This window comes from Mirounga angustirostris, unplaced genomic scaffold, assembly GCF_029215605.1.
Source record: "Mirounga angustirostris isolate CCGP_5_RB_7025 unplaced genomic scaffold, mMirAng1.0.hap1 SCAF_7, whole genome shotgun sequence".
Classification (NCBI taxonomy): domain Eukaryota; kingdom Metazoa; phylum Chordata; class Mammalia; order Carnivora; family Phocidae; genus Mirounga; species Mirounga angustirostris.
Genome location: NW_026991715.1, coordinates 8,678,427 through 8,701,969, shown reverse-complemented (window position 1 = coordinate 8,701,969; position 23,543 = coordinate 8,678,427). Strand labels below are relative to the sequence as shown.

Sequence of the window (23,543 nt, the reverse complement as noted above, 5' to 3'; positions counted from 1 at the left end):
GCAGTTAAAGCATAGAAGGCTCTATTAGTTGTAGGACGGAAAGTAAACATTACCAACCTTAAGAACATACCACTATAAATAGATGACAAAGGTGGAGAAATGGAAGAGAGAAAAGACGTATCAGGAGCAGGTGAGGACCCTTGTCTTCGTCTCTCCACACAAGGTAAGCATTCAGGAGGGCGTCTGGAGTTGTAGCCACCGGGAGGGTTTAACCACAAGAAAATCAGGAAATAACAAAACCGATGGCAAAGCCTCAGTGAGCAAAATCTTGATTTGTGACCTCGTAAATCCATGGTGTCTAATGGTGACATAATAGCTGTAAGCCTTTCTGGAACCATGGAGGGTAACCACCAGAAGAACCAGAAACAGAAGTTAAAAGTGGATGCCTTTTGGGACTTGGGACAATGGGGTGAATGGGGCAGGTACACTTCCCTGTATGCCATTGGGTGAATTTTTCTTTGCTGCGTGTGGACACTGAGATCCCCACTCTTTCCCCTGTCCACACTGCAAATGAATTATGCTCCCACCCCTTTTTTCCTTTGCTGAAACTCCCTGCTTTCCCAGCATCTGCGGTCTTCTGCAGCTCCATGGTCCTGCTGTAGAATGTAGGGTTCTGCAGAAACACTGTCTCCCGAGCGTTTCTGCTTCGTTGGCACCGACAGACCCTGAAATCGGGAGACGCTACCATTGAATTACCTGATTTTATTTCATAAACAACTCTACGTCTATAGACCCTAAAGTAATTTATTACAGTAGCTGTTACATTGGCTCATCATATTTCCCTTTTCTCTGGTAACTACCTTCCTCCTCAGTCAGTTGTAATGAGGCCTCAGCATTGATTGAGCATAGGATGACCCCATGCCTTGGCCCCTATTGGAGCTTTTTCAACCCCCTTTGGACTTCTCACTTCTCTCCTTATTTGATGTAGATTCCATGAGTCTTCATGATAATCACCCCTTTTTCCTCTATTCTGTATCACAATCACTTGGCAGAATCTCAGTCCTGGGTGAGCCACATATCATTCATCTTCTCTGCGCTTCCTGTCGCCACACAGCTGAATGTTGCTGGAGAAAATCTGAACAGCCCAGCAGACCAAGGTTTGAGAACATAAAATTTAAGCAAAAACAAATGGGCACTTAATGTTCAGTAATCCAAAAACATTTTTTTTTAAGTTTTTTATTTATTTAAGAAGCTCTACACCCAACATAGGCTCAGACTCATGACCCCGAGATCAAGAGTCACACGTTCTTCCAAACGAGCCAGCCAGGCCACCCCCCCTCCCAAAATATTTTCTTCTAAAGAAGTGAGGCAGCTCTCTGAGGCAACAATTTTCTCTCTCTAGTGTCTGCTATTGTCTCTTCCTCTTTACCATCAGCCTGATCTTCTCTTCTGAGCCCTGGAGTCACACATTCAACTGTCCCTGCTTGGTATCTTCAACCTAAATGTCTCAAGGACATCTCCAGGTTGAAGAGCCTCAGATGGAGCTTTTGATTTATTTTTTGCCTTCCTGTCTGCTCCCCCTGCTCCCTAGTCTTCCCCATCTCAGTAAATGACATCACTGTCCGCTCTTAATATTTAAACAAATTTAGGAGTCATCCTTGCTGCTTTTCCTCACATTCCACATTGGATCTTTCCTCCACAGTTCACTTTCAGGTCTTCAGAATATACACATCTCTCTGTTGCTTGTCATTCTCCCTCCTGCCACCCCAGTGTAGGCAACTCTCACCTCTTACCCTTTCCTGGTTTCTCTGCCTCTTCTCTTATTTGCCATCAATCTTTTCTCCCTACAGTAGCCCAAATTATCTTGAAGCTTCTACACGAAATCATAACACTCCCTGTGTAACCCCCTTCAGCGTCTTCTCGTCGTCCTTAGAATGGAAACCTGAACTCCATGCTGTGGTGTGCTCCCTTCACTCCTGCCGCTCAGCTCACCGCTGGTCACCATGCTGAGGTTCTTCTGATGTTCTTTACTTCCCAGAGCTTCTGAGTTTTCTTCACAATGTGTACCTCCTGGCTGCCGTCCCACCCACCTCCACTTCCTACTCCCCCATACGGTGTTTGCCGTACTAGTGGAGATTTACAGTTCTTTGGTTCTGTATAATGGCCGATTAAAGGGGCAGACAGAGGCACGGGAGAAGGATTACAGAGTGTCCGAACTCAGTGGTCGCCAGTGATTCTCAAGTGTAGCCACCCATCCAAAGCCTCAGCATTCTTGTCTGGTGATTGTACAGCTCCAGCGTGAACACATGAGCCACAGAAATCCACCACGTTCAGCTCTGGAAAACAGTGTTAGGAAGTTTTTCAGCTGGGAAAAAAAATTGGTTCACATATTTGTAGGCAGTAGTTGATTTCCTTGTTTGACTCAAATCCTCTAACCCTTCAGCTGTATATCCCTATTTCTTTGGACCATTCTTAAGAATATGGTGTCGTAAACGTCCAAATGCATTGGTCTGTCAGTACTCTACTTAAAGGATGCGGTGGGCTGAGTAGTGTCCCATAAAAGTTCATGTCCACCTGGAATCTCGCAGTGTGACCTTATTTGGAAATAGGATCTTGACAAATGTTAAGTAGTTAAGAATCAAGATAAGATCCTAGTGGTTTGGGGTGGGCCCTGAATCCAACGTGGGCATCCTTATAAGGAGAGGAGAGGATTCAGAGAGGCACCGAGCGGAAAAGGCCACAGGGAGAGCGAGGGAAGCAGGTCACAGTGACGCTGCCACGGCCGGCCGAGGCTCGCTGGCGAGCCCCAGAGGCTCGGAGAGACGTGGGACCACCGCTCCCCTGGAGCCTCCAGAAGCGGCCAAGCCTGCTGACCCTTTGGTTTCGGCGTCTGGCCTCCAGCGCTGCCAGGCCACACAGGTCTTGCTTGAAGCCACCAAGCTCGTGGCCTGTGTTCTGGGAGCCCTAGGAAATGGACACGCAAGAAACCCCAGACTGGGCACAGCAAAGGGAGCCCTAGGAAATGGACACTCAAGAAACCCCAGACTGGGCACAGTCAAGGGAGCCCTAGGAAATGGACACACAAGAAACCCCAGACTGGGCACAGCAAAGGGAGCCCTAGGAAATGGACACGCAAGAAACCCCAGACTGGGCACAGTCAAGGGAGCCCTAGGAAATGGACACGCAAGAAACCCCAGACTGGGCACAGTAAAGGCGTTTGCTGTCACCATCCCCGTACTGCTGGACACCTGCCTCGAGGCCCATAACTTGTCTTGGCTCTAATCACTCACCATACTGAGCTTACCGTTGATTAAACCTTCTGAATCTCTTTCAGTGGCTGCCCTGAGCTGTGTGATTCTATCTTCACTGGACGCAACCTGTTCACTCAGCCTTTCAAGACACTCTTTGAATCCTGATTTGTCACCCACAGTCTTTACTCGTTCCAGCGGCTTTGTGTCAACAGTGAATGTGATGAGCATACTTTCTGGATCTTCATCTAAGTCAGGTCTTAACCTTCCGGGCTTATGGATCCCCTTTAAGGCCTTAATGAAAACCGTGGAGATTTCTGCCAAAAAATACGTATTTATGTAGATAACACAGAAAATTTTTTAGTAAGGTTTAGAAGGCTCAGATACCTCTTGAAGCCCCAAGTGGCCCACGAATACAAAGTTCAGGATCCCTGCTCTATGTAATTGATACAGTATTGAAGGATGTGAATGAGCAGACCCTCAGAGTGTGTTGCTCAAAACCTTCTAAGGTGGTTGACCTTGTTCCATTCATCAGCACTTGGCCCGGGCACGCCACAGAGTTTTCTAATTTACTTCGTTGGCTTTGCATTTGGTGCTGTTTCTTAGTCTTATGATATCATAAAAGACATGATCAGGTGTTTTGATGGAAAGAACAAAGATATTTATGGACCCTGTTCTGGATTTGCTAGGTCAGAATCTATGGCAAGGAAGGAAAAGAAGTGGCTCTTTCATGGCTCCACCATAGTATGTTAGTTTCCTTTTGCCACTGGAACCAATTGCCACAAACCAGCTGGCTTAAAACAACAACAGATTTATTGTCTTATAGTTCTGGAAGTGAGAAGCCCAAAATCAGGTCTCACCAGGCTAAAATCAAGGCACTGGCAATGCTGCATTCTTCCCGGGGGCTCTAAGGGAGAATCGGTTCTCGTCCCTTTCCCAGCTTCTAGAGGCTGCCTGCATTCCTTGGCTCGTGGCCCTTCTTCTGTCCTCAGAAGCTATAGTGAGGGTGAGGTATCTGCCTGCTCGCTCTGTCTGACCTCCTGCCTCTCTCTTCCACATTTCAAAGACCCCATGATTACCTTAGGCCCCACACGCAGTCAGGGTAATCTCTTTATTTTAAAGTCAGCTGAAGAGCAACCTTAATTCCCTCGTGCCGTGTAACCTAACATATTCACAGGTCCCAGGGATTAGGATGGGATCATGCAGGGGAGGGGGGGAGCGGCATTAGTCTGTCTTTCGTACATCATGGACTTGTGCTAGCACCCCATGATTACACCCTTCTCTTCTCAGGCTCTGCACTTACTCTTTTAATAATAACTTCTGAAATTTTGCCAAGGATCAGCAGTTCCCTACCACGTCCATAATTTGCACAATCCACCTTCATCACTTTGTAAACATTGGAGTGCTATTTACCTAGGTTACTTTTCTAATGTCACTCGTCCGGGATTCACCAGACTGTGATTCATCCAGATCGGAAATCCTGAACTCAAGTCGGGCAACTGCTTCAAACACTCATTCAGTAAATACTCATTCAGTACCTACCGTGTGGCAGGCAGGGACAAGAAGGTCCTGCATGCTGTCTGGGCGGGGAGGCAAGGTGAGTCAGCACCTGTGTATTGTCCAGTGGTGAAAACAGACATTGAACAGATGCTAACACACAAGTAACTGTTCATTACTGATTCTTGGGGAAAGTACCAGGATGCCAAGAGGGCATAAATGAGAGCTAACCCAGTCCAGGATGGTCAGGGAAGGCTCCTCTAAGGAAATGTTAACGCTGAGACTAACGCATGAGCAGATATTAAACTAAGAAGGGGCACAGAAAGGAAGCCCATTCCAGGGCCAGGGATCCTATAGAATCCTATATGAAGACCGAAAGGTACAAAAAACCCTTGGTGTGCTGGAGGAACGGAAAGGAGTAATTTAGAGACTAAGGGGAAATTGGTATACAGTAGAGGTGAAACGGTGGGTCAGTACTTTCTAGGTTGTGTCAGGATTTTTTACTTGATCTCAAGAAGAATAGAAAACTTTTGAAGGGTTTGCTGGTTTGTTAAGTGTTTGGTTATGGTAAAAAACAGAGAATACAAAACTTACCATCTTAACCATTTTTTAAATGTACAGTTCAGTGGTGTTACGTGTATTCACATTGTTGTATAACCGATCTCTGGAACTCTTTATCTTGCAAAACTGAAACTCCCCGTTTTTCCTCCACCAGCCCCTGGCAACCACCCTTCTACTTTCTGTCTCGAAATCTGACTGCCCTGGGAACCTCCTATAAGTAGAATCACACAGTATTTGTCATTTTGCGACTGACGTATTTTCACTTAGCATAATGTCCTCAGGGTCCATCCATGTCGTGGTGTGTGTCAGAACACTGTTGCAGGGTTTTAACCTGAGGAGTGAACTAGCCAGATTTTTTTTTTTTTTTGAATTAACATTTTTAGCTATAACCTACACAGAAAAATACACAACCCTAATTCTGCAGCTTGATGAGTTACCGTAGTGTACACGCTGATGTAACCCCAAACCTGGTCACGAATGTGAGCATCACCAACCAACTCCATGGGGTTCCCCAGAAACCCCCTTTCAGTCACCACACCCCCTCTCACCCTCCCCAGACTGAACACCACAGATGGTGCCTGTTGTTTCACTTTATGCACATAGGTCTTGGTATGCGTGCTTTTGTATTCCTGTGACGAGTTTTCTTTGCTCCCATCACTAACATGTGAAGTAAACTCACGTTACTCTCTGTAGAATGGTTTTGCCAGTGGCCGCAAGCGTGAGTAGGTCACAGTTTATCCATGCCTCTGTGGATGGGCATGTGGGTTGCCTGCTTTGTGGCTGTTAAACTAATCCTGTCGTGCACACGTTTTATGGGGTGTGTGCTCAGGAGGGGGCTGTTCGCTCCCTCTCAGTTTTCTTTCAGGCCCAGTGTGTCCGAGACAGTTCACCGTCTCTCCTCCAGAGCCCTGTTCCTCCTCCGGTGGGTGCTGTTTCAATCAATAGCACCGCACCGCCTTCTACCCAGGCTGTTAGGCCAGAAACTGAGACATCTTCGTTAGGCCTCCAGCCCCCGTATCTAATTACTTACCACGTCCTGTTGATCCAGATCCCCAAGTGTCTCTAAAATGTGTCCACTTCTCCCCACATCTACCGCAGACTACTCTAATCTATCTAGACTGTGGCCTCCTGACAGGCTTCCTTGTGTCCGCTGTCACCCGCTCTAACCCATTCCCTATGGAACGGGAACACGGACTCTCTTGGTTGCGCATATACACGTATCCCCGGTATTATACTTACGAATGTTACGCCGTGCCCTTGGAGTGCTCTGATAGAGCATCTGAAGGCCCAGCACTTAGGTCAACAGCTGTAATAAATCTGTATTTCTAATAGTCTTCATGTTAATTTCTAACTTTTTTGCTTTATTTTCCAAATCCAATTAGTTGGGTTTTGGGTTTTGGGGGGTTTTTTTTGTTTGTTTTTTTTCCCCCCTTTCATGGTGACTAAGAAGAGCTTGCACAGCAGTAGAAATGTCAGTTATGCCAATTTTTTTTGTTTTGCTTTTTTTTGCAGGGTTTTTTTTTAAAGGCATTTGTCTACTATTTGAGGGACAGTTTAGTTAAAAGTAGATGGTCTCAGGGCGCCTGGGTGGCTCAGTTGGTTAAGCGACTGCCTTCGGCTCAGGTCATGATCCTGGAGTCCCGGGATCGAGTCCCATATCGGGCTCCTTGCTCAGCAGGGGGTCTGCTTCTCCCTCTGACCCCCCCCCCATGTGCGCTCTCTCTCTCTCATTCTCTCTCTCAAATAAATAAATAAATAATCTTAAAAAAAAAATTAAAAAAAAAAAGTAGATGGTCTCATCTGTAAATCCATGTAACTCAGCTGTTTTACAGTAAAGTGAAAACAAACACATGTGCGAGGGAGTCCCTGCTACCCTCTTTACATTTGTGGGATCCCACTCAGGACACCTCAGATACAATAGGAGACACATGACAGCGAGACACGGATTGGGAAAAGCAGCCAATGTTAATCCATAATGAAACATCAGTAAAGCTTCATTTCTTATTACCTATGACAGAATGATTTTCTTTTTTTAACTCAGGTAAACTTAGGTCAGTGGATATAAGATCAATACAAATACAAAGAAGTTAATTGTGCTTCTATATGCCAAGAACAAGCAATTAGACAATAAATTTTTTAAAATACCATTTAAAATGGCATTGGCATCGAAAACCACAAAACATTGTCACAAGAAATTAAAGATCTAAATGAGTGGAGAGTCATCCCATATTCATGGATCCAAAGACTTACTACTGTTAATATAGCCAGTTGACCTTCAGGTTCAACATGATCCTAAGAAAACACCAGCTGGGTTTTTGCAGAGATTGACAGGCTGATTCTAAAATTCACAGGGACCCTGAATAGTCAAAACAATCTTGAACAAGAAGAACAAGACCAAAGGGCTCCCATTTCCTGATTTCCGAACTTACTACAAGACGGTGTGGTGGTGCTGGCCCAGACCTGCCGATCAATGGACTAGAAGTGGGATCCAAAAAACCTTACATTTGTGATCAATTGATTGTTGACCAAGATGCCAAGACAATTCAGTGGGGGAAAAGAACTATTTTCAACAGAAGGTGCTGGGAAGACTGAATAGCCAAGAAGACTCAGAGGGGGAGAGAGGAGGCCAAAGAAATGTGCATTGTTTCAGAGTTAAGTGGTTCACCCCCCACTGACACGGCTGAGGAGGGTGTGTGCCGAGGGCTGGAAAATTTCCTCTGCATTTGGTAACATAGAAGCACAGTGACTGGAAATTTGGAAGAAAGCAGCTGTATTATTTTCTAAGTTCACCAACCCCAGGGCAAAGAAAGCTGGGTAATTACAGATCATCTTAATGGAATGAGAGATTTCTTGAAGAAATAAGCATGAGTGCACCAGGTACAAACAGCAGTTTTACTGAGATAAGAGTGTGTCACAGAGGAGCCTAACCTGAGGATCTGTAGATGGGCTTTCTAACAATCTCTGCACCCAGTTGCAGTGTCCTTTAGTTTCTACTCTGATGGTCGCCCTTCTCAGGTTCTTCTCCTTGATAGAGGAAACCAAAGCAAAAAAAAAGTTTTGGGAAATGTTTTCATCCACTGTTTTGTTGACCCTGCAATAGACCCATTTCTTTCCTACTTCTCTTGCTCTGAAAAAAAAACTTGTAAGGAAATCTTTTGGGAAGGGGGTGAGAGAAGCCACTTTGCTTGTTCCTGTCGTTATTTGCAATCTTTAACTCTTCCTGGGCTTTTTAATTTTTGGAAAAATAATTTATAAGTCTCCACTGTCATCCTGCATTTGCCTCTACAGCTTTTGTGTGAGTCTTTCTTAAAGTTTAATTTATCTCGTGCATTCTTCCTGGTTTCATTATATTTATCTATCAGGATGATTTGTACTTGCCCAGCTGTCTTTGCCTGGGTTTTGCAAACTGTAATGATGGGTTGCTTTCTTCCAAGTTCCTAGTCACTCCGCATTCTGGGCATGTGTTGGGTTCTGGGTCACAGTTGCCCCTGGTTATCCCTAGCCATTATCTTGTTGCAGACAAAGCAAATGGTAAAGCAGATCACGAACTTGTTAGACACCCTGCTTTTAGCTGAACAAGATCTCTGCAGTCCTGCAGGTCGTTGACACCTATCAGTACTCTCTCTTGTCTGCCGGCTCGGTGACCTGGTAAGAACTTTCGTATTTACTGTTTGGCTGGTGACATAGGTATATTGCCCCCATCAAAGTTTCATTTCTGTCTCTTAGACAGGTTCTTGAGTTCTGTTCTCTTGGATTTCCCTAAAGGACGTCTGTTATCTTGATACAAAATATCTGCTTTTTTCCCTCTGAATAATAGTTCCTTAGATATACTTTTCCATCATTACAGCCTAATCTTGAGACCCACTTCAACAAGTCCCGTTGATTAGTTGTTATTTAAGGTAAACTAAAGGTTTTTCTTATTATTTATATTTATTAGTTTACAGACATATCAGATTATGACAACTTTAAACCCATTCTCAATTTGTTCATGTGAGTAGTCTCTCACAATGGGTTTTTTTTTTCCCTAATTGTCCTCCACAAGGACTGACTTCATGATTTTTTTTTTCATGTTCTCCTACCTCCTTCCTCGGCAGTTAGCTATTCCTAGCCCGTCATTTTTTCCCCCCCCCGTACGGATGAGTCATTTCTTTTAACTCACATTATTTATTCAAAGGTCAACAACAGCATTACACACTTAGCACCTGTCAAATGTAAGGAATGGTGGAGAACTGTGTGGATAGAAATTTGCATAAAGCAAGGACCCTAAGATGAAGAAATGTTCTTGCTGTATTTGTTCTTTATATATTTTGCATATTAGCTCCTTATCAGATAGATACATGAATTACAAATATTTTCTCCCATTCGATAGGTTGCTTCTTCATTTTGTTGATGGTTTCCGTAGCTGTGCAGCAGCTTTTTACTTTGATGCAGTCCCACTTGTGCATTTTTGCTTTTGGTGCCTTTACTTTTTACTCAAATCCAAAAAATCACCACCAAATCAAGGAAATTACTGCCTATGTTTTGTTCTAGGAGTTTTGTGGTTCCAGGTATTATGTTTAAGTCTTTAATCCATTTTGAGTTGATTTTTGTTTATGGTATAAGATAGTGGTCCAGTTTCATTCTTTTGCATGTTGCTGTCCATTTTTCCCAAAACACCATTTAATTGAATTAGACCATCCCTTCCCCGTTGTATATTATTGATTCCTTTGTTGTAAATTAATTGACCATGTATGTGTGGATTTCTGAGCTCTCTGTTCTGTTCCATTAATCTGTGTGTGTGTGTTTGTTTGTTTTGGAGGGGAGTGCAGGGGGAGGGCAGAGGAAGAGAGAGAATTTTAAGCAGGCTCCACACCCAGTGTGGAACCCAGTACAGGGTTCAGTCTCACAACCCTGCGATCATGACCTGACCCGAAATCAGGAGTCAGATGCTTAACTGACTGAGCCACCCAGGTATCCCTGAGTGTCTGTTTTTATGCCAATACTATGCAGTTTTGATTAGTATAGTTTTGTAATATAGTTTGAAATAAGGAAGCCGGATATCTTTAGCTTTGTCTGAAGATTGCTTTGGCTATTCAGGCCATTTTGTGGTTCCATGCAAATTTTAGGATTATTTATTCTATTTTGGTGAAAAGTGCCATTGGAATTTTGATAGGGATTGCATTGAATCTGTAGATTGCTTTGGGTAGTATGGGCATTTTAACAGTATTGATTCTTCCAATCAGGATATCTTTCCATTTATTTGTTTCTTCTTTAGTTTCTCTCATCGAGGTCTTATAATTTTAAATACACAGCTCTTCCACCTCTTTGGTTAAATTTATACCTAGATATTTCATTCTTGTTTTTTAAGATTTTATTTATTTATTTGAGAGAGAGCGAGCAGGAGCAGAGAGGGGGCAGAGGGAGGGGCAGACTCCCTGATGAGCAGGGAGCCCGATGCAGAACTTGATCCCAGGACCCCAGGATCATGACCGGAGCTGAAGGCAGATGCTTAACGACTGAGCCACCCAAGTGCCCTATTTCATTCCTTTTGATGCAATTGTGAACGAGATTGTTTTCTTAACTTCTATTTCCAGTAATTCATTATTAGTGTCTGGAAATGCAACAGATTTATGTGCATTGATTTTGCATCCTGTAACTTTACTGAATTTGTTTATTAGTTGTAACAGCTTTTTGGTGGAATCTTTAGGGTTTTATATATATAATGTCATGTCCTCTACAGATAGAGACAGTTTTACTTCTTTTCAGATTTGGATGCCTCTTTTTTTTTTCTTGTCTTATTGCTCTGGCTAGGACTTGCAGTGCTATATTGAATAAAAGTAGTGAGAGTGGACATCCTTGTCTTGTTCCTGATCTTAGAGGAAATGGGTTTAGCTTCTCATTGTGGAGTATGATGTTAGCTATGGGCTTGTCTTATATAGCCTTCATTATGTTGAGGTACATACCCTCTATACCCATTTTGTTGAGAGTTTTTATCATAAATAGATGTTGAATTTTTTCAAATGCTTTTCTTGCATCTGTTGAGATGATCATGTGGTACTTCATTTTGTTAACGTAGGGCATCACATTCACTTGTGGGGGTTGAACCATCATTGCATCTGTGGAATAAATCCCACTTGATATGGTGTGTGATCCTTTAAATGTATTGTTGAATCCATTATTCTTATGTTTGAAAGTATGTTTCAGGGGCGCCTGGGTGGCTCAGTCGTTAAGCGTCTGCCTTCAGCTCAGGTCATGATCCCAGGGTCCTGGGATCGAGCCCCGTGTCAGGCTCCCTGCTCGACGGGAAACCTGCTTCTCCCTCTCCCACTCCCCTTGCTTGTGTTCCCTCTCTTGCTGTCTCTCTCTCTGTCAAATAAATAAGTAAAATCTTAAAAAAGAAAAGAATGTTTCAGATAACCTAGTCTTTGTTAACATTGTCATTGTGTCCGAGTCATTAGTACTGTAACTACTAGTACTAGAAGGAAGAAGTGATAAATAAAACAGGAATGCTTCCATATCCTTTACTTTTCTGCCCAAGGATTTTTTTTTTTTTTAATTTTTATTTATTTATTTGATGGAGAGAGAGACACGAGAGAGGGAACACAAGCAGGGGGAGTGGGAGAGGGAGAAGCAGGCGTCCCGCAGAGCAGAAAGCCCAATGCGGGGCTCAATCCCAGGACTCTGGGATCACGACCTGAGCCTAAGGCAGACACTTAACCGACTGAGCCACCCAGGTGCCCCTCTGCCCGAGGATTAATGATGCCTTCCAGTGTTGCCAGCTTTCAGTTATAAGATGAGTAAGTTCTGGCGATACACGTACAGCATGTGACTAAACCTAATGATACTGTAGTGCATACTTGATATTTGCTACGAGACTAGATCTTAAGTGTTTTCACCAGATATAAAAAAAGTAACTCAGTGAGGTGATGGATATATGAACTCACTTGATTGTGGTAATCATTTCACAATGCATATCAAATCACAGTGTATACTTTAAATATATCTAGTTTTTATTTGTTAATTATACCTCAGTAAAGCTGGGGTGGGGGAGGGAATAATGCCTTCAAAAACTCTTCTGCCCAGTGGTGTCCTTACGTCTTTCTGTGCATCAGCAGTTTGAGCTATAGTCGGTGGCTTTGCTCTGCTCTGGTGGGTTTTTGGTGGCAGCCAAGAAAACTGAACACTCTATTTAGTCTTGTCTCTTAATCGTCACTTCCTTATTTTTCAACAGGGATTTCAGTCTTGTGTGTTTAGGTAAATGATGATGCTGTTGGTCAGGAATTCCATAGTGGGAAGATCACATTTGAAGGGGGAAAATAATGAGTTTGAGATACTCAGTATTCATGGAGAAATACCTAGCAGACAGTTGAAAATTACGGAATAAAATACAAGAGAGAGATTTAGACATTACGTACATACAGGTGATGGTTGAAGCCATGGGAGTGGATGAGATTGGCCACTGAGAAGAGAGGGCCCAGGGCAGATGCTTGGTGAAACCCCTCCAGCTAAGAGGCTAGCAACGGGAAAATGAGAAAGAGTAGGCAGAGAGGTGAGAGGAAAGTGTGGTGGACAGGAGTCAACAGAAAAGAGAGCTGTAGAAGAACTTGTACTCAATGCTGTAATGCTTTGGTGGAATGAGGAGTGATATGGATTAAATGATTAACACACTCTTGGGTTGCACTGTGGCACCACATTTGTCCAAGGACCTAGCACGCTTTTTAGTTATCTTGATTTGTAGCATCTCTCTTGTGTTGAAGTGTTTGTTGTATCAGTTGTAGTAGAAAATATTTTTGAACGTGACTTTTCAGGTGAAGTGAATTGTATTAGCCATCATTTAAAATTACTTCTAAGATGCTTTTTATTATGTCATGGAGAACATCCAGCAGATATATTTAAGTTGTGTAAGGATGTGAAAAATAATCAAAATCCATTTGAGATATACAGTGACTATAGAAGACAAATGATAATGGATAGCTATTGACAGTTAAACTTGCTGACAGTTCAGCTACGTATGACCCTTCTTGCAATGTTGACTGATATATCCAGCACTCTAGGTGAACAGAAGATATCTTATTGTTGCCCTCTTGTTAAAAACTCTATACTAAAAGGTAATGACTTGTAAAACTCTGTTTCTTTAGAATAAATATAACCAAAGAAGTAAAGCTTGCCAGTTAGGAGAAAAATAAGGGACACATATTACTTTTTAAAGATACTAGATTCAAAGCTGAAAAGTGATACAGTAACATTTGAGAACCTAGTGAACGCGCCCGATCTCGTCTGATCTCGGAAGCTAAGCAGGGTCGGGCCTGGTTAGTACTTGGATGGGAGAACCTACACAATTAAAATGTTTTCTTCAGATTCTTCTCTTCATAAGAGGCAGAAGACAATGGAATAAGTAATATCTTCAAAGTGCTGAGAGAAAAGTAACTGTCTAGAATTTTTTACCTAATTAAGCTGTCATTCAAGAATGGGATCATATGGAAGATGTTTTCAGATATAAAAAGACAAGTTTACTCAAAAACCTGACTTTACCCTGAACAGATCCTCATTTGAAGGAACATCAGAGGGATGTTCTTATTATTCTCATAAGGAAGGAGGAAATGAAACACAGAAGGAAAAAGTGAGATGTGAGGAGGACAGTGATGATTAATTTTTTTTTAAGATTTATTTATGAGAGGGGCACCTGGGTGGCTCAGTTGGTGAAGCGTCTGCCTTCAGCTCAGATCGTGATGCCGGGGTCCTGGGCTTGAGCCCGGCATCAGGCTCCCTGCTCAGCAAGGGAGCCCACTTCTCCCTCTACCTCTGTCTGCCGCTCCCCCTGCTTGCACACACGTGCGCGCTCTCTCTCTCTGTCAAATGAATAAATAAGATATTTAAAAAAAAAAAAAAGATTTGGGCGCCTGGGTGGCTCAGTCATTAAGCATCTGCCTTCGGCTCAGGTCATGATCCCAGGGTCCTGGGATCGAGTCCCACATCGGGCTCCCTGCTCGACAGGAAGCCTGCTTCTCCCTCTCCCACTCCCCTTGCTTGTGTTTCTGCTCTCACTATCTCTGTCTCTGTCAGATAAATAAATAAATAAAATCTTTAAAAAAAAAAAGATTTATTTATTAGAGCACGGGCACATGCAAGTCGGAGTGAGTGGTGGAGGGAGAGAATCTTCAAGCAGACTCCCTGCTGAGTGCAGAGCTTGATGCGGGGCTTGATCTCACGACCCTGAGATCATGACCTGAGCCGAAACCAAGAGTCAGAGGCTTAACCTGCTGGGCCAGAGGGTGTCCAGATAATTTGATCAGATATTCTGTGTGTTTCTGTGAGGGTGTGTTTAGATGAGATTAACATTTAGGTCAGTAGACCGAATAAAGCAGGTCAAAGCAGATTGCCATCCCCAATGTGGGTGGGCCTCATCCAATCAGTTGAAGGCCTGCATGAAACAAGAGAGCTGATTTTCCTTCCAGTAAGAGAGAATTCCTCTTGCCAGACTGCTTTTGAATTGGGACATTGGCCCTTCCCTGCCTGCAGACTCAAACTGAAACATTAGCTCTTCCTGGGTCTCAAGCTGCTAGGCTTTGGCCTAGAACCACACCATCAGCTCTCCAGCTTGCTGACTTACCCTGGAGATCTAGGGACTTGTCAGCCTCTATAATCCCACGAGCACATTCCTTACACAAAATTTCTTTATACAGACACGTGTCTTCTTGGTGTGTTTCTCTGGCGATCCTGGACTAACGTAAAGACTAATAAGTATCTGTAGGTAACATTTAACCAGCATTGACCATATGAAACATTAACTATTAGGGATGGGGTAATTAGAGAAAGGTAGAACTGAGTACTGGTAATTACACATAAGATGAAAGGGGTGGTTGGAGCTCTATTCGGCAGTAGGTTGAATGGTGGCCTCCCAGAAGATGTGTCCATGCCCTAATCCCTAGAACCTGTGAATGTGGAAACCTTATTTGGAAAAAATTACATTTGCAGATGTAATTAAATTAAGATCCTGAGATGAGAGCACCCTGCATTACCCAAGTGGGCCTTAAATCCAACAGTAAGTGTCCTTAGAGACAGAAGTGAAGGCACAGACATGGTGGAGAAGGCCACATGCAGACGGAGGCAGAGGTTGGAGTGATGCAGCCAGAAGCCAAGGTCACCTGGGACCACCAGATGCTGGGAGAGACAAGAAAGGGTTCTCCACCAATGCCTTCAGAGGGGACGTGACCCTGCCAGCACCCTGATTGCAGACATCTGTCATTCACAACAGTGAGAGAATCAGTTTCTGTTGTTTAAGCCACCAGGTCTTATAGGGCTTTGTTGGGGTAGCCCTATGAAACCAATACATATTTTAAGAGCCCGTGTTCTTCAGGAAGGAACTAGAGACATTGATTAAATGTAAACTCTTTATCAGGTATGCATGTTAATATTTTAAGAGTAATCTCTAAAAAGTAGAACTTAAATAAACATGTGGAGGAAAAGGGGGGAACAGAGAAAATGTGATCACTGCTTTCAGAAGTAGAGAAGGATGGGGGAGAGTACAAAGAAGCTTAGGAATAACAGGATACATGAGAACAAAGTAAAGTAGTAGGAACGGATCCAGGTATATCCTGTAAGTAATGCACGTTCACTGAGCCTGGCGGTTGAGCCTCTTCTTGCAGTCTAGTGAAAGAGAAACCCTCAGGCTGCTTCTCAGAGTAGTGATAACGTGCAAAAGTAAATGAGTCTCCTGAAACGCAGTATCAGTATTTAAAATAACTCTGCTATGAAGGGGGGGAAATCGGAGGGGTAGAGGAACCATGAGAGACAATGGACTCTGAAAAACAAACTGGGGGTTCTAGAGGGGAGGGGGGTGGGAGGATGGGTTGGCCTGGTGATGGGTATTGAGGAGGGCACATTCTGCATGGAGCACTGGGTGTTATGCACAAACAATGAATCATGGAACACTACATCTAAAACTAATGATGTAATGTATGGGGATTAACATAAGAATAAAAAAATTTAAAAAAAAAGAAAAATAAAATAACTCTGCTTTCTTATGATAATATCAAGTAACAAGATCTAGCAGTGGGTCTGATCATCTTGATTACCAGTGTTGGGTCTACGAAGTTTAATCGCGGGTATGTTTTCATGTTTTTGCCGAATCTGCAGTAGCTAATGTTAGTTACAGAGGTGCAGATGTTTTGTTGCCTACCTTCAGAGGGGAAGAAAACGCTAGATTTCATTTAGTGTAGTAAAAATAAAGATGGTTTTCCGTCATTCAAATTCCACCAGCCTTTTGGGTTCTGCCTACATGGATGCTTCTCAAGAGTCCTTGCTGGAGATGTTAGTCTTCCAACAACTCTCCCCTCTCCCAGATACATACCACGTCCCTTAAGTGAGGGAAGGAGGCAAAGGCTTGATGTCCTGGCTGCCTCCCTGTGTCAAAGGACTTTCCCAGGGACACTTTCTCCTTAGGTCTGGTCTTCTTCTTGGTGGGCTTGCGTAGCCAAGCGTGGATCTTTGTGGACTAAGAAAGTCCCTCAGCAGGGATAAAGTCCCCAACTCCGTCATTGCTGCTTGATAACACAAGAAGCGTGAATGCTCCAAGTAACAAATCCCCACTTAGATTGCTTACAGTGTTCTGTGTCAGAACTGGAAGGTCAAAGCTAGGGCCGCTTTCAGGGTTCAGGGATTCAACACTTAGCAGAGTCACTAAGGATCTTGTTCCTTTTGATCTCTCCCCTTTGCCATCCTAGTTTTAACTTCATCCCAAGATTGCTCCCTCTTTATCACAAAATGGCTGCCAGTAGCAGCGTAGTCACATGTCTCCTTATTCACTTTCCTGTGGCTCATCTTAGAGTGGACGTCTACTTTCCTCCCCCTGGAGTTTGAGCTCAAATAGGTGTCACTGAAAGCATATGGTTGGGTAGAGCTGATCTGTAGATGCCCAAAATAAATAAGGTCTCTAGTTTTGTTTTTGTTTTTTGGGGGCAATTAACAGAATCTACTCCAGACCCCGGGGTGATCCCATGGTCATGCCTGGAAGCAGGGCAAAGTCACCTAGAAAGAAACAAACCAGACAGAGTGACAGTGTGTCCACCTGCCTCCCTCCCATGCCTCACTCCACGTGAACCAGTGGAGACATTCAGAAATGCCTGTTAGCTCATCAGGGTCAAGTCCAGTTTCTGCTTGGAGTGGGAGAGAAAGGACCCCTTCCCTGTGTATAATTTTCCATATTTGTCTCCTGATTCTTAGCATGCTGTCGACCTGCTTTAGTTGAATATACTGGAAACTGCGGATTTATAGAAGTAAAAAATGAAAAATAGTTTTTCAGGAAAGGGCTGATTGGCACAAGATGTTAGTAAACATCGTCCTTCCAGTAAGAAAACGTACCATCAGTGTGGGGAGAAATTCTACCCCTGGAGAGTCCTCGACCTACATCGGGGTGGGGTCCCAGTGCTCGGTAATGTCAACACTGAAGGTTCAGGTGTAGGGAAAGGCGACCAGGGAGGAGGAAGGCCAGGAGGCCAAGGGCCCTAAGAGCCAGGAGAGGAGAGTACTCAGCTGAGGTGGATGTCACTGAGAGTCAGTGCAGAGGACACAGTGTCCCAGCAAATGCAGAGGCTATTGGTGCCTTTTAGCCGGAGTGGCTGGGTGCAGAGATGAAGATGTGATGAGGTGTGAGTGGACACTGAGGAGGTGGGAGCAGAAGGAACAGGCGGCTCTTGACAACGGTGACGGTAACGGGAGACTTTGGACATACCTGCTTTCTTTTCTTCTTTATTTTTAAGATGGAAAGGACCAGCAGGTTTAATTGAGAGGGAAAAAGACAAAGAGGGAATGATCATTAATATAAGGTTCCTGAAAAATCAAGAAAGGCTAGCGTCCATCCAGATGATTTTTCCTGGCCGTTATGACAACAAATCCTACCAGAAAAGAAAAACATGAACAGAAGTGGAAAGGGGTGGGGGAGGGGATAAGAAAATTAGAGGAACAAAGTAGATACAAGGTTAAGAGAAAAATTGAACTAACAAGTGAGTTAACAAGAAATTAAGACAAAAGGAAAGCAGAGTGTTTCAACAAGATTAAACACTGAAGATAAGTAATAATAAAAAGATGTTAAATTTAAGTGAAAGTATAGAAATGGTAAGAGAATAAGTTATCTGTGGATGTGGATGAAGGGATGAAAGCTAGACATGTAAATCCAGTCACTGAACATTAAAAATTAAGAAACTGGCAACACAAATAAGGAATTCCCTTTTGTCCTTTGAATCATAAAATTAGAATTTAACAGAGGGAAAATAAGGAAAGTCGGGATAAGAAGCAGGAAACCTAAAGATGAAAGAGATTATAATCTAATGTGGAACTAGGAAGCAAGGAACCTACCTCTTTCGTAGGGACATCACGCCGGGAGAACATCATCCCCGTCAAACACTGCCACGGGAAACAGTGGTCTTTGGCACAGACTCGTTCTTTGTGTCAGTTCTTGCTCAGTCTCCCTCTGTCATTCTCCCATTTCTCCCTTCACCTGGGAGGTCAAGTACTTCCTCTGTGCCACACATGCTGGAGGACATTCTCACACGTGAGGAGAGACTCAGAATAAACATCCAGTTGCTGGTACAGTAGGATGAAAGCTAAAGTGTGTGTCATCTCGGGCTGCCATGGAAACACAAAGCACCCAGCTCAGCCTCGGGAGGCCGGGAGGGTGTTCTGGGGAAGATACTTTAGCAGAATCCTGAGGTTTAGGAGGTGGTCAGCAAGGAAGTGTTGGGCTTGGCATTTCAGATGGAGGAGCCAAGACGCCCAGGCTCTGAGAGCGTGAGGCGCCCCGGGGGAGCTGGGCTGTGCCACGGCTGCAGATTGGTGGTTCTCGGCGTGGAAGGAGACATGACCCACACAGTAATGTGGTAACCGCTACACGCTAGATGGGGTGTTTGCGTTTTCACGCGCTGAGGTCTAAGGTGAACCAAAGTGGGAGTTTCGGGCTGCTTGGGGAAGAGAGATTTTATTAATTGACTGACTTCTTCACTCACAGAACCCTTTAAATATTTATATACTCTGTGCCAGAATATTCTTTCTCTGTTCCCATTGCAGATGGGTTCTTCTTTTTAGAACTTGATTATCTTACATTGGTATAGCGTTGTAACTTGGGTTATGTGTCATCTTGATTTTCGTGAGAGTTCGAGAGAACGGCTTCGTCTTTGTTCTCTGTTCTCGTGCTGGTCACTTCTGCACCCCCTCCTCTCTGGCTAGTGGTTTTCCAGCATTCCATCTGGGTTTCAGCCCCCACGAGACCTTTACCATCCTGTTGCTCTTTTCCTGGATTTCTAAGCACCCTTCATGTTGGTAAGGTCTACTACCAACCAGTATTGCTGAGATTGCATTTCTATGTCAGGCATGGCCTTCTCAATACATTTAGAGGTTCCTTAACATTCAAGACCAAGGTGTTCAGTTGTTGCTGAGCTTCTGTGTTCGTTGAGGTGAGGATTCCATAATTGTTCCTCTCGGTGATTGTTTGGTTCTTGTCAAGGAATAAATAAAATTCTCATTACTGTTTCTGGATTCAACAGGAAAGGCCATACAGAAAAAAAAACTGATGTTCAGCCTCTCTGTAATATAACATTTTTTCAGGTTTATCAAAGTATAATTCACAAAATTGTAAGATATTGTAATACAATATTGTATATCATCTGTAATTTCACGTTTTCATGATAACTTCCTAAAAGTTTTTCCTGACACCATAACTAATAAATGCAAAGAAGTCAGAGATGAAGTCCTCCTCTAGATTTGGCAGGTTAAAAAAAAAAAGAAGTAAAATGATTTTGAATTTGAGCAAAATTGCTATTGATAGATTTTAATGGTTCCTAATTGCATAGATATTTTATGCCATACTGCGTCTTCACTTAATAAATTGCTTCAAGTATAAACAACTGGTATTAAATTGCAAAGTAGGGCCACTGAACTGGTTCGTCTTCAGTCCTTTGGTAAGTTGTTTTAGAGCTGTTCACATTTTCACCGTTCAAGTTATTTTTTAATTATAGGAAGGAATGAATAGACAAAATAAACATGTGACCAAGTGGTTATGGAAACCTCTTATTTTCTTTTTCTGAATAATGGAAACTCCTTCCTTGAACAGGAACTTGAATATCTTATTCTCACTTATTATTGCATATTCTTGCTGACATAAATGTTTGCAGAGACCTTCTATGGATGATGACTTGGGTGAAATTTGGGAACAAGGACATTCTTCCACTCATATAGTCTGTTGTTGGAATTTGTTTGGATCCTGCATTGTGGGTAGAATCTGTTCTTAGTGGGTGGGGATTCCTTAAGAGAATTTTAAAGTTCTCCTTCAGTATGTTTGATAGATTTTGCTCCGTGGTTGCATCCTTTCCCGTGTCTTTTCGGTCTTGGAAATGATGACTGTTATCTTCTAAGAGGATGAATGACCCTGTCAGCACAACGGGGAGAGGGAACGAGACGGGGACGGGAGGTGTTAGGAGCCGGGGATGTGGGGCGGACATGTGCTCCGAGCTGTGGGTGGATTTCACACACATCGGTGCAGAAAACCCCCACAGCACCAAACTGGAACACTAGGACCCGATAAGATGAAACCCATAAAACTAAAGGAAAGGGAATTGATTTTTTTAATATTGTACATATGTATGTATGGATGGATGGATGGATTTATTGAAAGCGCGCGCATAGCGGGGGAGGGGCAGAAGGAGAGGGAGAGAGAATCTCCAGCAGACTCCCCACAAAGCACATTTGCATCACTAAGCACAGGGCTCAATCTCACGACCCTGAGATCATGACCTGAACCAAAATCAGGAGTCAGACGCTTAACTGCCTGAGCCATCCAGGCGCCCCAAGGGAATTAATCTTTTAAAGCACTTAAGAGAAGAGGAATTATTATAGCCTTTTGACATATAAAACTCTCGTGAGGTAAGAATTTTAACTTCGTCTTAGTAAGTAAAAGTTGAAGATGAGATCATTGAACCCAGGCGGTTGTTCAGCTAGTGAATAATTGATCTAGAATGTGAGCCCCACGTCTTCCTTATTCCATGACCATTGTGTTGCTACCTCCTTACTGCCCTCTGAATATGCATGAAATCATAGGGAGCACAGGATAAGTCACAGAAAAATGATTATTTTGCTGAAGACAAGTGTACATGTCCTTTTGGGTATTCTTGATTCTGCGTTTTCTTTCAGGGTTTGTGCAGCAGTGTGTTATGAAAAATAACAAATGAAACACTTTAAGACCAGCTCTTTGATTGCTCTCTGTATACAGCATTGGAGGTTTTTCCAAGACACTGAGGTTATCTTAACACTTAGCCTAAATGCTTCTATTTTAAAGCAGCATAATTATCTGGGAAACAGCACTGCAAGTAAACAGTCTGTTTCAGGATTTCAGAGTTTCACAATGCCTTCAATGTGTCTTTCAATGAATAGTTGACTTACTGGGACGCCTGGATGGCTCAGTCAGTTAAGCATCTGCCTTCAGCTCAGGTCATGATCCTGGGGTCCTGGGGTCCTGGGGTCGAGCCCCGTGTCGGGCTCCCTGCTCATCGGGGACTCTGCTTCTCCCTCTGCCCCTCCCCCCACTTGTGTGCACATGCACGTGTGTGTCCTCTCTCTCTCAAACAAATAAAATCTTTAAAAATAAATAAAATAGTTGGCTACTAAAATTGTGATATAGGCTTTTTTTCCCCGCCCATTTGAGAAAGGACTAAAGTTTCGGAGTGCAGAATTCGTTTAAGGAAAAGGGTGGTAGTTGTCAACAATATAAATCATGACGTGAAATTATTTATGTTTCAGTTGGGTCAGGAGACCTCTGGTAGCAAATACACTCTCATTATAATCCTTCACCGCGATAGTAAGAGACTTCAGGGGAAAGAGACGGTCTATGTAGGAAAGATAGCTGTACCATTTCTCGGAAGTTAGCTGGCATCGCTACACCGTGCAGTTTAAGTAGCGTGAACGTTTTTTCTGCTAAGTAGGTGTATTTCTGGGGTGTGGAAAGCATGTATTTCCCCACTGGTGTCATCTTTTCCTACAGTCTATTATTAATACTGATCTGGTATTTTTATTATTTATTTGCTTTTAGTGTTCCCCTTTGTCCTCCCCGCCCCAGCCAGTGCAGAGCCTGGGTCTGGCCATCCTCTGGCACTGCGGATGGATGGCAGTCTGCGGACTTCACCTCTGTGACTCCTTCCCGGTCTGGACCACCCTGCCCGTTCACTTTCACCTGTTAGAAGCGTGACGCGGTGGGGAGAGGGAAGAGCTGCCGGCGGGGCTTCTTTAGACTTGCGAAAGGGGACAGCGCTTTGATGACCATGTCTGCAGACTGGGATAGAGGAGCCTGGCCTTACATAAAGGTTCCCGTGTACTTACGGGAATCCGGAACAGACTGTCCCCCACATCCACAACAGTAGCCCTGTAACTAGTGTCACCAGGGAGTGTGCTGGGGCTTCATCTTGTCAGACAGGTGCATATAGTAAAGTTAATACGTGTATCTTAACGGGGAATTGTAGTTTTTACCAGTAAATGTAAATTAGAGGAATAATCTATTCTAGTTTCTGGTTTCATGTTATTTTAACTATTTGAACTTCCAGTACAGGCCAAAACTTACCTTTCTAATTTCCTTTAGACACTTACTAAGAAATTTGTTCAAACATGCTTGAATGTCAGCAAGCCACTTGGTAACCGAAGCAAAAGTTAGTTTGGCTGCGTTGTTTACCTCAAGCAAAATCAGTCTCTTTCAGCAGCATGGGGGTGGGGTGAGAAGAGTAAGTGCAACGAGCAGAAGTCAGGGGTAGATGAGTCACCTGGGTGTTGGGGGATGGGGGCGTCTGGGTTTGCATTTTCGTCCTCCTCTCTTCACCAGCCTGCACTGGGTATTGTCAGTCTGTGAAGTTAAACGGGATTTTTCACAGTTTTCATTTGCATCACAGGTAACGTGTTAATGGAGCCTCTCTCTCCCTGTACAGATACGGGTTCAGGTTCATGGGTATATTCATTGCTCTGCTGGCCCCGAGCTGCTCGAAGTGCTTTGGATACACAGAGTGTTCGGGAAACAGTTGAGCACTTTGATAAAGACTGATTTTATTTATCTTGAGAAAAAATTAATGTTTTTTTTCTTTTCTGTTTAGTTGCTGATCATCTGGGCTGTGATCCTCAAACACGGTTCTTTGTCCCTCCTAATATCAAACAGTGGATTGCCTTGCTGCAGCGGGGAAATTGCACATTTAAAGAGAAAATATCACGGGCTGCTTTCCACAATGCCGTTGCCGTAGTTATCTACAATAATAAATCCAAAGAGGAGCCCGTCACCATGACTCATCCAGGTAA

At 43.5% G+C, this 23,543-nt stretch overlaps 1 protein-coding gene across 3 annotated transcripts in view; it reads left to right on the top strand.

The window, feature by feature from the left end:
- RNF130 (ring finger protein 130) overlaps positions 1-23,543 on the top strand; it is a 128,305-nt gene that overhangs the window by 9,892 nt on the left and 94,870 nt on the right. For all 3 annotated transcript variants that reach the window (XM_064595770.1, XM_064595771.1, XM_045890611.3), the window contains exon 2: positions 23,345-23,539. In XM_064595770.1, coding sequence (XP_064451840.1) covers positions 23,345-23,539 — 195 coding nt within the window. The remainder of the gene's footprint in view (positions 1-23,344; positions 23,540-23,543) is intronic.